Source organism: Theropithecus gelada, chromosome 10 (genome assembly GCF_003255815.1).
Source record: "Theropithecus gelada isolate Dixy chromosome 10, Tgel_1.0, whole genome shotgun sequence".
NCBI classification, from domain to species: domain Eukaryota; kingdom Metazoa; phylum Chordata; class Mammalia; order Primates; family Cercopithecidae; genus Theropithecus; species Theropithecus gelada.
The window spans coordinates 84874460-84888958 of NC_037678.1; the positions used below are offsets into that span (position 1 = coordinate 84874460).

At 39.3% G+C, this 14499-nt stretch overlaps 1 protein-coding gene across 4 annotated transcripts in view; it reads right to left on the reverse strand.

The window, feature by feature from the left end:
- Positions 1-14499, reverse strand: part of TASP1 (taspase 1) — a 261785-nt gene that overhangs the window by 163460 nt on the left and 83826 nt on the right. For 3 of the 4 annotated variants that reach the window (XM_025400222.1, XM_025400224.1, XM_025400223.1), the window contains one exon: positions 14224-14330. The exons of the other annotated variant lie outside the window; for it this stretch is intronic. In XM_025400222.1, the coding sequence (XP_025256007.1) occupies positions 14224-14330 (107 nt within the window). The remainder of the gene's footprint in view (positions 1-14223; positions 14331-14499) is intronic. 4 annotated transcript variants of the gene reach the window in all.

A 14499-nucleotide genomic window follows, 5' to 3' on the forward strand; every position in this document is an offset into this window, starting at 1 on the left:
CAAGAGTGCTCTAATTTATAGAGGTAGAATGCCAAGCAGAATAAATTCTTCCCGCTTTAATTTGTATTTCTACTTGTACTGTGATAATGTTTGTACAATTACTTTAAAAGAAAAAAAGAAAAAAAAACAAGAAACATTAATGCGATAAAAAAATTCTAAATTTATCACACTTTAAATTACAGGCATATCTTGGAAATATTGCAGGTTTGGTTCCAGACCACCACAATAGAGCGAATATTACAATAAAGTCAGTCAAACAAATATTTTGGTTTCTGAGTACATATAAAAGTTATGTTTACACTTTACTGTAGTCTATTCAGTGTATAATAGCATTATGTTTAAAAAAAACAATGTGCATACCTTAACTTTAAAATACTTTATTGCTAAAAAATGTTAACAGTCATCTGAACCTTTAGCAAGCAATTCATAATCTTTTTGCTGGTGGAGGGCCTTGCCTCAATGTTGATGGCTGCTGACTAATCAGGGCAGCAGTTGCTGAAAGATGAGGTGACTGTGGCAATTTCTTGAAACAAACTAATAATGAAGCTCATCACATTGAATGACCCTTCCTTTCACCAAAGACTTCCCTGTAGTACATGATACTACTCGACAGCACTTTACCCATAAAACTTCTTTCAAAACTGGATTCAGCTCTCAAACTCCACCACTGCTTTATCAATAAGCTTACCGAATATTCCAAATCCCAGCTGGGCACGGTGGCTCATGCCTGTAATCCTAGCACTTTGGGAGACCAAGGTGGGTGGATCACCTGAGGTCAGGAGTTCCAGACCAGCCTGGCCAGCATGGTGAAACCCCATCTCTACTAAAAATACAAAAATTAGGCAGGTGTGGTGGCAGGTGCCTGTAGTCTCAGCTGCTCAGGAGGCTGAGGCAGGAAAATCGCCTGAACCTGGGAGGCAGAGGTTGCAGTGAACCAAGATCGTGGCCACTGCACTCCAGCCTGAGCGACAGAGTGAGACTCCCTCTTTAAAAAAAAAAAAAAAAAAAAAAATTCTAAATCCTTTCTCATTTCAACAATGCATTCAGCATCTTCATCAAGAGTAGATTCCATCTCAATAAATCACTCTTTTTATGTATTCACAAGAAGCAACTCCTTACCTGTAAAGTTCTATCATGAGATTGTAGCAATTCAAGCCACATCTTCAGGCTCTACTTCTAATTCTAGTTCTCTTGCTATTTCCACCACATCCTCAGCGACTTCCTCCACTGAAGTCCTGAATCCCTCAAAGTCATCCATGAGGCTTGGAATCCATTTCTTCCAAATGCCTATGAATGTTCATATTTTGACTTTCTCCCATGAATCACGAATATACGTAATGGCATCTAGAATAGTGAGTCCTTTCCAAAAGGTTTTCAATTTACCTTGCCCGGAACCATCAGTGGAATCACTATCTATGGCAGCCTTAGCCTTAAAAAATGTCTTTCTTAAGCAATTAAGACTTGAAAATCGAAATCGCCCCTTGATTCACGGGCTGTGTTAGCAGGCATGAAAATAACAGAGATCTTGTGTGACAAGGTGCATTGTCAATGAGCAATAATATTTTAAAAGGAATCTTCTGAGCAGTACATCTAAACAGTGGAATTAAAATATTCAGTAAACTATGCTATAAACAGACATACTGTCATCCAGGCTTTCTTGTTCCACTTACAGAACAGAGGAGTAGATTTAGCATAATTCTTAAGGGCCCAAGGACTATTGGAACGGTAAATGAGCACCAGCTTCAGTTGAAAGTCATCAGCTGCATTTGCCTCTAACAAGAGAGTCAGCCTGTTCTTGGAAGCTTTGAAGCCAGGGACTGACTTCTTCCCCCTGAAAGTCCTAGAAGGTATCTTCTTCCAATAGAAGGCTACTTTGCCTGCATAAATGATCTGTTTGTTGTTTAGTGTAGCCACCTTCATCAATAATCTTGGCTAGATTTTCTGGATAACTTGCTACACCTTCCCCATTAGCACCTGCTCCTTCACCTTGCACTTTCATGTTAGGGAGATGGCTTCGTAAACCCCATGAGCCAACCTCTGCTAGCTTCAAACTTTTCTTCTGCAGCTTCCTCACATCTGTCAGCCTTAACAGAAGTGAAGAGAGTTAGAGCCTTGCTCTGGATTAGACTTTGGCTTACCGGAATGTTGTGACTGGTGATCCACCCAGACCATTAAAAATTTCTCTATTATCAGCAATACGGCTGTTTTGCTTTCTTTTCACACGTGTTCACTGGAGTAGCGTTTTCAATTTCCTTTGGGAACTTTTCCTTTACATTCACAATTGGCTGATTTTTTGACAGAAGAGGCCTGGCTTTTGGCCTATCTTGGCTTTCAGTGTGCCTTCCTTACTAAGCTTAATCATTTCTATTATAGATTTAAAGTGAGAGATGTGTGACTCTCCCTTCCACATGAACACTTAGAGGTCATTGTAGGGTTACTAACTGACCTAATTTCAAAACGGTTGTCTCTCAGAGAATACAGAAGTTTCAGGAGAGGAGAGAGACAGGAGACTGGTCAGTCAGGAGAGCAGTCAGATAACACACATTTATTGATTAAGTTCACCATCTTATATTGGTGCAGCTCCTGGAGCCTCAAAACAATTGCGATAGTAACATCAACAATCACCGACTACAGATCATAACAGATATAATAATGAAAAAGTTTGAAATACTGCAAGAATTACCAAATTGTGACAGAGACATGAAGTGAGCACATGGTGTTGGGAAAATTACACCAATAGACTTGCTCAAAACAGGATTGCCACAAACTTTCAATTCGTAAAAAAAAAAAAATCTGCAAAGCACAAGAGAGCAAAGCACAATAAGATGAGGTATGTCTGTACTGACCTACTATATACTTCTTTTAAGAAGTGTATCTGGAGGGCGGAGCAAGATGGCCGAATAGGAACAGCTCCAGTCTCCAGCTCCCAGCACAAGCGACACAGAAGACAGGTGATTTCTGCATTATCAACGGAGGTACTGGGTTCATCTCACTAGGGAGTGCCAGACAATCAGTGCTGGTCAGCTGTTGCAGCCCGACCAGCGAGAGCTGAAGCAGGGCGAGGCATCGCCTCACCTGGGAAGCGCAAGGGGGAAGGGAATCCCTTTTCCTAGCCAGGGGAACTGAGACACAGAACACCTGGAAAATCGGGTAACTCCCACCCCAATACTGCACTTTAAGCAAACGGGCACACCAGGAGATTATATCCCACACCTGGCCGGGAGGGTCCCACGCCCACGGAGCCTTCCTCATTGCTAGCACAGCAGTCTGTGATCTAATGGCAAGGCAGCAGCCAGGCTGGGGGGAGGGGCGCCCGCCATTGCTGAGGCTTACGTAGGTAAACAAAGCCCTGGGAAGATCGAACTGGGTGGAGCTCACAGCAGTTCAAGGAAGCCTGCCAGTCTCTGTAGACTCCACCTCTGGGGACAGGGCACAGCTCAACAATAACAACAAAAGCAGCAGAAACCTCTGCAGACGCAAGCCACTCTGTCTGACAGCTTTGAAGAGAGCAGTGAATCTCCCAACACGGCGGTTGAGATCTGAGAACGGACAGACTGTCTGCTCAAGTGGGTCCCTGACCCCTGAGTACCCTAACTGGGAGACATTCCCCACTAGGGGCAGACCGACACCCCACACCTCACACGGTGGAGTACACCCCTGAGAGGAAGCTTCCAAAGCAAGAATCAGACAGGTACACTCGCTGTTCAGCAGTATTCTATCTTCTGCAGCCTCTGCTGCTGACACCCAGGCAAACAGGGTCCGGAGTGGACCTCAAGCAATCTCCAACAGACCTACAGCTGTTGAAGACCTACAGCTGTTGAAGACCTACAGAGGGTCCTGACGGTTAGAAGGAAAACTAACAAACGGAAAGGACACCCACACCAAAACCCCATCAGTACGTCACCATCATCAAAGACCAGAGGCAGATAAAACCACAAAGATGGGGAAGAAATAGGGCAGAAAAGCTGGAAATTCAAAAAATAAGAGCACATCTCCCCCTCCAAAGGAACACAGCTCATCGCCAGCAACGGATCAAAGCTGCACAGAGAATGACTTTGACGAGATGAGAGAAGAAGGCTTCAGTCCATCAAACTTCTCAGAGCTAAAGAAGGAATTACGTACCCAGTGCAAAGAAACTAAAAATCTTGAAAAAAGAGTGGAAGAATTGATAACCAGAATAATTAATGCAGAGAAGGCCATAAACGAATGGACAGAGATGAAAACCACAACACAAGAAATACGTGACAAATGCACAAGCTTCAGTAACCGACTCGATCAACTGGAAGAAAGAGTATCAGCAATTGAGGATCAAATGAATGAAATGAAGTGAGAAGAGAAATCTAAAGAAAAAAGAAGAAAAAGAAATGAACAAAGCCTGCAAGAAGTATGGGATTATGTAAAAAGACCAAATCTACGTCTGATTGGGGTGCCTGAAAGTGAGGGGGAAAATGGAACCAAGTTGGGAAACACTCTTCAGGATATCATCCAGGAGAACTTCCCCAACCTAGTAGGGCAGGCCAACATTCAAATTCAGGAAATACAGAGAAGGCCACAAAGATACTCCTCGAGAAGAGCAACTCCAAGACACATAATTGCCAGATTCACCAAAGTTGAAATGAAGGAAAATCTTAATGGCAGCCAGAGAGAAAGATCGGGTTACCCACAAAGGGAAGCCCATCAGACTAACAGCAGATCTCTCGGCAGAAACTCTACAAGCCAGAAGAGAGTGGGGGCCAATATTCAACATTCTTAAAGAAAAGAATTTTCAACCCAGAATTTCATATCCAGCCAAACTAAGTTTCATAAGTGAAGGAGAAATAAAATCCTTTACAGATAAGCAAATGCTTAGAGATTTTGTCACCACCAGGCCTGCCTTACAAGAGACCCTGAAGGAAGCACTAAAAATGGAAAGGAACAACAGGTACCAGCCATTGCAAAAACATGCCAAAATGTAAAGACCGTCGAGGCTAGGAAGAAACTGCATCAACTAACCAGCAAAATAACCAGTTAATATCATAATGACAGGATCAAGTTCACACATAACAATATTAACCTTAAATGTAAATGGACTAAATGCTCCAATTAAAAGGCACAGACTGGCAATCTGGATAAAGAGTCAAGACCCATCAGTCTGCTGTATTCAGGAGACCCATCTCACATGCAGAGACACACATAGGCTCAAAATAAAGGGATTGAGGAAGATCTACCAAGCAAATGGAGAACAAAAAAAAGCAGGGGTTGCAATACTAGTCTCTGATAAAACAGACTTTAAACCATCAAAGATCAAAAGAGACAAAGAAGGCCATTACATAATGGTAAAGGGATCAATTCAACAGGAAGAGCTAACTACCCTGAATATATATGCACCCAATACAGGAGCACCCAGATTCATAAAGCAAGTCCTTAGAGACTTACAAAGAGACTTAGACTCCCATACAATAATAATGGGAGACTTCAACACCCCACTGTCAACATTAGACAGATCAACGAGACAGAAAGTGAACAAGGATATCCAGGAATTGAACTCATCTCTGCAGCAAGCAGACCTAATAGACATCTACATAACTCTCCACCCCAAATCAACAGAATATACATTCTTCTCAGCACCACATCACACTTATTCCAAAATTGACCACATAATTGGAAGTAAAGCACTCCTCAGCAAATGTACAAGAACAGAAATTATAACAAACTGTCTTTCAGACCACAGTGCAATCAAACTAGAACTCAGGACTAAGAAACTCAATCAAAACCGCTCAACTACATGGAAACTGAATAACCTGCTCCTGAATGACTACTGCGTACACAACGAAATGAAGGCAGAAATAAAGATGTTCTTTGAAACTAATGAGAACAAAGACACAACATACCAGAATCTCTGGGACACATTTAAAGCAGTGTGTAGAGGGAAATTTATAGTACTAAATGCTCACAAGAGAAAGCTGGAAAGATCTAAAATTGACACTCTAACATCACAATTTAAAGAATTAGAGAAGCAAGAGCAAATGCATTCAAAAGCTAGCAAAAGGCAAGAAATAACTAAGATCAGAGCAGAACTGAAGGAGATAGAGACACAAAAAACCCTTCAAAAAATCAGTGAATCCAGGAGTTGGTTTTTTGAAAAGATCAACAAAATTGATAGACCGCTAGCAACACTAATAAAGAAGAAAAGAGAGAAGAATCAAATAGACGCAATAAATGATAAAGGGGATATCACCACCAACCCCACAGAAATACAAACTACCATCAGAGAATACTATAAACACCTCTACGCAAATAAACTAGAAAATCTAGAAGAAATGGATAATTTCCTGGACACTTACACTCTCCCAAGACTAAACCAGGAAGAAGCTGAATCCCTGAATAGATCAATAGCAGGCTCTGAAATTGAGGCAATAATTAATAGCCTACCAACCAAAAAAAGTCCAGGACCAGATGGATTCACAGCTGAATTCTACCACATGTACAAGGAGGAGCTGGTACCATTCCTTCTGAAACTATTCCAATCAATAGAAAAAGAGGGAATCCTCCCTAACTCATTTTATGAGGCCAACATCATCCTGATACCAAAGCCTGGCAGAGACACAACAAAAAGAATTTTAGACCAATATCCATGATGAACATCGATGCAAAAATCCTCAATAAAATACTGGCAAACCGGATCCAGCAGCACATCAAAAAGTTTATCCACCATGATCAAGTGGGCTTCATCCCTGGGATGCAAGGCTGGTTCAACATACGCAAATCAATAAACGTAAGCCAGCATATAAACAGAACCAAAGACAAAAACCACAGGATTCTCTCAATAGATGCAGAAAAGGCCTTTGACAAAATTCGACAGCCCTTCATGCTAAAAACTCTCAATAAATTCGGTATTGATGGAACATATCTCAAAATAATAAGAGCTATTTATGACAAACCCACAGCCAATATCATACTGAATGGGCAAAAACTGGAAGCATTCCCTTTGAAAACTGGCACAAGACAGGGATGCCCTCTCTCACCACTCCTATTCAACATAGTGTTGGAAGTTCTGGCTAGGGCAATCAGGCAAGAGAAAGAAATCAAAGGTATTCAGTTAGGAAAAGAAGAAGTCAAATTGTCCCTGTTTGCAGATGACATGATTGTATATTTAGAAAACCCTATTGTCTCAGCCCAAAATCTCCTTAAGCTGATAAGCAACTTCAGCAAAGTCTCAGGATACAAAATTAATGTGCAAAAATCACAAGCATTCTTATACACCAGTAACAGACTAACAGAGAGCCAAGTCATGAATGAATTTCCATTCACAATTGCTTCAAAGAGAATAAAATACCTAGGAATCCAACTTACAAGGGATGTAAGGGACCTCTTCAAGGAGAACTACAAACCACTGCTCAGTGAAATAAAAGAGGACATAAACAAATGGAAGAACATACCATGCTCATGGATAGGAAGAATCAATATCGTGAAAATGGCCATACTGCCCAAGGTAACTTATAGATTCAATGCCATCCCCATCAAGCTACCAATGAGTTTCTTCACAGAATTGGAAAAAACTGCTTTAAAGTTCATATGGAACCAAAAAAGAGCCCGCATTGCCAAGAAAATCCTAAGTCAAAAGAACAAAGCTGGAGGCATCACCCTACCTGACTTCAAACTATACTACAAGGCTACAGTAACCAAAACAGCATGATACTGGTACCAAAACAGAGATATAGACCAATGGAACAGAACAGAGTCCTCAGAAATAATACCACACATCTACAGCCATCTGATCTTTGATAAACCTGAGAAAAACAAGAATGGGAAAAGGATTCCCTATTTAATAAATGGTGCTGGGAAAACTGGCTAGCCATAAGTAGAAAGCTGAAACTGGATCCTTTCCTTACTCCTTGTACGAAAATTAATTCAAGATGGATTAGAGACTTAAATGTTAGACCTAATACCATAAAAACCCTAGAAGAAAACCTAGGGAATACTATTCAGGACATAGGCATGGGCAAGGACTTCATGTCTAAAACACCAAAAGCAATGGCAACAAAAGCCAAAATTGACAAATGGGATCTAATTAAACTAAAGAGCTTCTGCACAGCAAAAGAAACTACCATCAGAGTGAACAGGCAACCTACAGAATGGGAGAAAAATTTTGCAATCTACTCATCTGACAAAGGGCTAATATCCAGAACCTACAAAGAACTCAAACAAATTTACAAGAAAAAAACAAACAACCCCATCAAAAAGTGGGCAAAGGATATGAACAGACATTTCTCAAAAGAGGACATTCATACAGCCAACAGACACATGAAAAAATGCTCATCATCACTCGCCATCAGAGAAATGCAAATCAAAACCACAATGAAATACCATCTCACACCAGTTAGAATGGCAATCATTAAAAAGTCAGGAAACAACAGGTGCTGGAGAGGACGTGGAGAAATAGGAACACTTTTACACTGTTGGTGGGATTGTAAACTAGTTCAACCATTATGGAAAACAGTATGGCGATTCCTCAAGGATCTAGAACTAGAAGTACCATATGACCCAGCCATCCCACTACTGGGTATATACCCAAAGGATTATAAATCATGCTGCTATGAAGACACATGCACACATATGTTCACTGCAGCACTATTCACAATAGCAAAGACTTGGAATCAACCCAAATGTCCATCAGTGACAGACTGGATTAAGAAAATGTGGCACATATACACCATGGAATACTATGCAGCCATAAAAAAGGATGAGTTTGTGTCCTTTGTAGGGACATGGATGCAGCTGGAAACCATCATTCTCAGCAAACTATCGCAAAAACAGAAAACCAAACACCGCATGTTCTCACTCATAGGTGGGAACTGAACAATGAGATCACTTGGACTCAGGAAGGGGAACATCACACACCAGGGCCTATCACGGGGAGGGGGAGGGGGGAGGGGGGAGGTGGGAGGGATTGCATTGGGCATTATACCTGATGTAAATGACGAGTTGATGGGTGCTGATGAGTTGATGGGTGCAGTACACCAACATGGCACAAGTATACATATGTAACAAACCTGCATGTTATGCACATGTACCCTAGAACTTAAAAGTATAATTTAAAAAAAAAAAAAAAAAAAAGAAGTGTATCTCTGGCCGGGCACAGTGGCTCATGCTTGTAATCCCAGTACTCTGGGAGGCTGAGGTGGGTGGATCACCTGAAGTCAGAAGTTTGAGACCAGCCTGACCAACCAACATGGAGAAACCCCGTCTCTACTAAAAATACAAAATTACCCAGGCGGGGTGGTGCATGCCTATAATCCCAGCTACTCAGGAAGGCTGAAGCAGGAGAATGGCATGAACCTGGGAGGCAGAGGTTGCAGTAGGCAGAGGTTGCAGTGAGCCAAGATCACACCATTGTACTACACCCTAAACAACAAGAGCAAGACTCCATCTCAAAAAAAAAAAAAAAGAGAAGAAATATATCTCCTTCAGTGTTAATCTCCTTCAAAAATGAGTATCAAGAATGTAAACATTAGGAACATTACCAAATACTCTACTCCTTTTATTATATTTATATATCCAACTCATAGCAGCTTTTATGTAGCCTTTATTATATTTATATATCCAACTCATAGCTGCTTTTATGTAGCCTTTATTATATTTATATATCCAACTCATAGCTGCTTTTATGTAGCCACAACAAACTATAGTAGTGAGCCTTAGTCCACATGCTTGCTAACCAATATTACACTAAAACTATACACACAGGACAGGGAGAAACAAATGAACATAAGTCAATTTAGAAAACAGTGATTTGTCCCTTCCTGTCATATCCCTAAAATGTTAATAAACTTCCAGTCTCTCCACTCACCACAACTTACATCTCTCCCCATAACTTACCTCTCTCACCATCCTCCCTTTTTCTACTACAAGATTCTACCCAGGGTAACCAACGCAGGTGCAGGTTTCTTGCTGAGTGACTTTAAAGATGAAAGTCTCAATGGGAAAAACTATGGTGTCTATGACTCACTCATTGATAATCACAAAGCACTTGAACATCTATTATCACTTCTGTCCCTTATAACAGTCCTGTTAAGGGAACAGGATATCACTATTTTCATTTAGAAACAAAAAACTGAGGCTTCAAATGTTAAATTACTCACTGGATTCACAGAACTAACCAACTGACAGTTAATTCACAAAATTAACTGGCAATGGTAGAATCTCTTACCCCACATATCTCTCTCTTATCACTCCATGGCAAAAATTCTCAATAGTTATTTCCATCCTTGTTCTCCATAATCATCCCATTCCATACCAGTCTATAATCAACTATGTCACAGAAACTGTCCCTATCCCGATGAACGGTCTCCAGGTGCCAAATCCAATGTCCAGTCATCTGTGCTCTTAGCTGTCTTCTCAGCAGCATTTGACTAGGTGATGACTTTCTTCGAAATGTTTCTCTCTTGGCTTCCTAGACACTCTTCCTGGTTGTGCCTCTGCCTCGTTGGCTGCTCCTTCTTTCTCCTTTGCTGGTTCCTCCTCCTCCCAGCCTTGACATATTAAACTGGCCCAAGGTTCAGTTTTCAGACCACTGTCTATTCTCACTCTTTAGTGATCTCACCTAGTGACATTGGTTGATATTCCTTTTGATGCCAATGATTTCCAAATGGGTATCTCTCTCCCAACCTGCCCATAAAACAGGAGCTTCCACCCATGTGCATGGAGGTGCTCAGATAACCAACTCCAGAGTTAATGTTTCTGCCTGCCACAGGAAGCTTATCAGAAATCCCCTTATCCAGTATGATAAAAGTTTGGTTAAAATTTTTAAAAGTTGAAAATTCTCAGTCTGAAGCAGAGACTCATTCAAAAGAAGAAAAAGATGTATATCTTACACATATTCTTTTTATTTAAAAGACAAAGGGTCATTCTATTTGTCAATCTCTTCATAGAGGACCAAAGCCTTTTCTTGAATGTGGGTCCACAAATAAATACTCCATATCATCTTTCTTGCATAAACTATAACACAATGAATTGTCCCATGATTTCAAGTGTCATTTTATTTTAAATAGAACAAGAACATAAAGACACCAACAAAGCATTCTAAGTACAGAATGCTTCTATATTTTTATTATTGTTCTCAATCTTTTATAACAGGCATGCCCATATTTAATTCTACAGCAATTTTTCATAAAACAACTCTGCTTTTCCAAGTTAGTTTTCAGACAATTCTCTTAGTTTTCCAACAAACTCTCTTTTTAAACTCACTACTCATCAGTTTACGTGAGACAATGAATTATGTAATAACAATGATTAAAACAGCAAGCAGAATGAGGATCTTGGTGGCATATAATTCAAATGAAAGGAACAGAGGCGGATGATACACCAAAATGTATTGTATTAGCTCTGGATATTTAAGGTGCTATTGGCATCAAGTAATAGGTTTTATGGTGAAAACGGAAAGCACTGGTCAATCTGAGCCCATTAAGTTGGAGATGGGTTAAAAAAGTTACTGATTTCCACTGCCTACTTCTACCACCAGAAAGCCGTATTTCCCCAGCTCTACTCTTTTAGTAAATGGCAAATATCCAACTGCTAAGCTAAAATCCTTAAATCCTCTGCTCAGCTAAAACCCTTAATTCCTCTCTCTTTCTTACCAATAACTAAGGCATCAATATTGTCTTTCTAGAAACCTTCAAAATATTTTCTGGATATATTCACTTATCGTTATCTCTATCTCTATCACCTACAGTCCAACGTGCCATAATCTCCAAACTGTAATGACTTTGTAACTAGTCTCCCAACTTCTATTCTTACCTCTCCCCTGGACTGATTCTTCACATAGTAGCCCAGGAAGAACTTTGCAAAATGGGAATGAGACAGCACTGTTTCCCTACTTTAAACTCTTCAATGGCTAGCCACTATTCTTGAATAAAATTCAAACTCCTTGCCATGATCTACCAGGTCCTAAAGGAGCTAGCCCATACCTACTTCCCCAGCTTCATCCCATACCATTCTCCCTTTGCTCACTGCTTTGGGCACACTGACTCTCCTCTCCATTCCTCTAATATGCTAAAACTCCCACAGGGCCTCTGCACATGCAGCTCATTCTGCCTGGAACACTCTTCCACTGACTCTTCATAAAAGCCACTCATTTTTCAGATGTCACCTCAAATGTTATCTCCTCATAAGCGTCTCCATTGATCATCCTATTTATATGCTAATATGTCTCCTTCTGCTAAAAGGTAAGGTCTCATTAGAACATGAGCTTCCTCCATCTTGTTCACCATTATTTTCTTACTATCCAGTTCAGTACCATTTCCTGAATGGAAAAATGAACTACTTGAATAATTCCAGCTGAAAATATTCTCTATGAGATGCAGTGAAATTTCTATACATAAAAATCCTAACCTGATCTCCACAAAAAGAACAGTATGAGAATTTCACAGCAGCTTCATTCGTAATAGTAAAAAACTGGAAAAAAAAATCAAATGTTCATCAACAGGAAAACAGATAAACAAATTAATGTGCATTTATATTAGGAAATATTACTCAGTAATAAAAAAGAATAAATCAGTAATACAAAGTCTAATAAATGTTTTTTGTGAAACAAGCCAAACAGAAAAGAGTACATTCTGTATGATTCCATTTATATAATGTTCATAGCAAGAAAAAGCATTTATTGTAATAAAAATCAGAACACTGGCTGCCTACAAGTTGGAGACTAACTGGAAACAAGCACAAAAGAACTGGAAATATTCTATAACTTGATAGGTGTATGGTTTACATGGGCATATACGTTTATAAAACCGATTAAATCATTTATACTATGCAAATTTTATTACAATTTTTTTTTTTTTTTGGAGACAGGGTCTTACTCCATCACCCAGGCTAGAGCACGGTAACACGATCATGGCTCACTGCAGCCTTGACTCCCCAGACTCAGGTGATTCTCCCACCTCAGCCTCCTGAGTAGCTGGGAGTACAGACATGCACCCACATCCAGCTAAATTTTTGTACAGATGGGGTTTTCCTTGTTGCCCATGATGGTCTCAACTCCTGGGTTCTAGTAATCCACCCACCTCAGCCTCCTAAAGTACGGGGATTGCAGGCATGAGCTACTGGACCCAGCCTATCATGAATTTTTAAAAAGGCAAAAAAGTCCTAAATTCATTCACTCGCACATCACATCCGATGTAGAAACCCAAGAAATAGACTATTCACCATCATATCAAGATCTACTTATTAATTTGTTCATCTGCCTTGTAAATTCTTACTCTTCGCACGCAGAAAATTAAAAAGGTTTGCACCAAACTGAGTGTCTTGTGGCAACACAGCAAGAAAATATCTATCACTACAAAAGATGATGAATTATGCATTTATACATAAGTAAACCATATAAAAGTATGACACAAAGGACAAAACAGTATGTAAGCCATTACAGAAGAACTAAACAATAAGGAATATTGATGAATGCTAAGGTACATCAAATGACTATGTGACCTGGGACACCCATCATGAGTTGTGTGTTAAGGAACCCCTAAGCCACAGGCAAGAATGCTGTAGTTTTCAACTTCTTTCTATCCCTAAAAATATCTGAATACAATATGTATATTTTCTTATACTCTACTCCCTAAACAGTCATGTTAAGAATCACTATATAGAGCTGTAAGAACCAAAACAGTAGCCACGAGCCAAATGCAGCTATTCAGAAATTAAAACGAGGCAAGGACAAATGGAAAGCTGAATTTTTAATTTTATAAAATTTTAATTAATTTATAATATATTAAACTATTAGAAAGATTTAAGTATACCTGTAATAACTTGGAATGTAAATTTACTATTTCACAGTAAATTTTTGTGAAATATAAATACAGATCAAATATTTCTAATAAAAATTTAGTGTTATAATTGAGATGTGGAAAATTTAAACTGGTTATGAAGACTTAATACTAAAAAAGATCACGTAAAATAGCTCATTCATAAGTTTTCCCTGATCATATTTCAAAGTTATATTTGAGATTCACTGGTTTAAATATATTATTGAAACTAATTTCCCTTGTTTTTTTCTACTTTCTTTTTCTCTTTTATGAGCCTAATATTATGAACATATTTTTTTTTAAATGTAGCTACTGAAAAACTTTACAGTACATACGTGGCACACACTCTATTTCTACTGAATAGTACTGTCCTAAAGCTTGTATCTAAATGCAGAAGATACATCATTATGATACATTAATTTGAATATTTCAAACATCTCCTGACCTTTTCACTTGATTGTCTTCTTTTCTTTAGTTGAATAAAATCTGTTTCCACCCTTTCTGCCAGCTCTAGTTTCCTCTTGTTTCTTTTAAATGCAGCTAAACTGAATCCTATAAAATAAAATAAAATAAAAAACATTAAATATAACATTTAAGAAATACTAGGGCAATGAGTCAAATAAGATAGCCGAAGAGCCTTCCCGGAAGAAAATCCTTAAGAATGTTAAATTAAGGGTTTAAAAAGTATTTTCAAGGTATACAGGGATAGTAGGAAAATAAG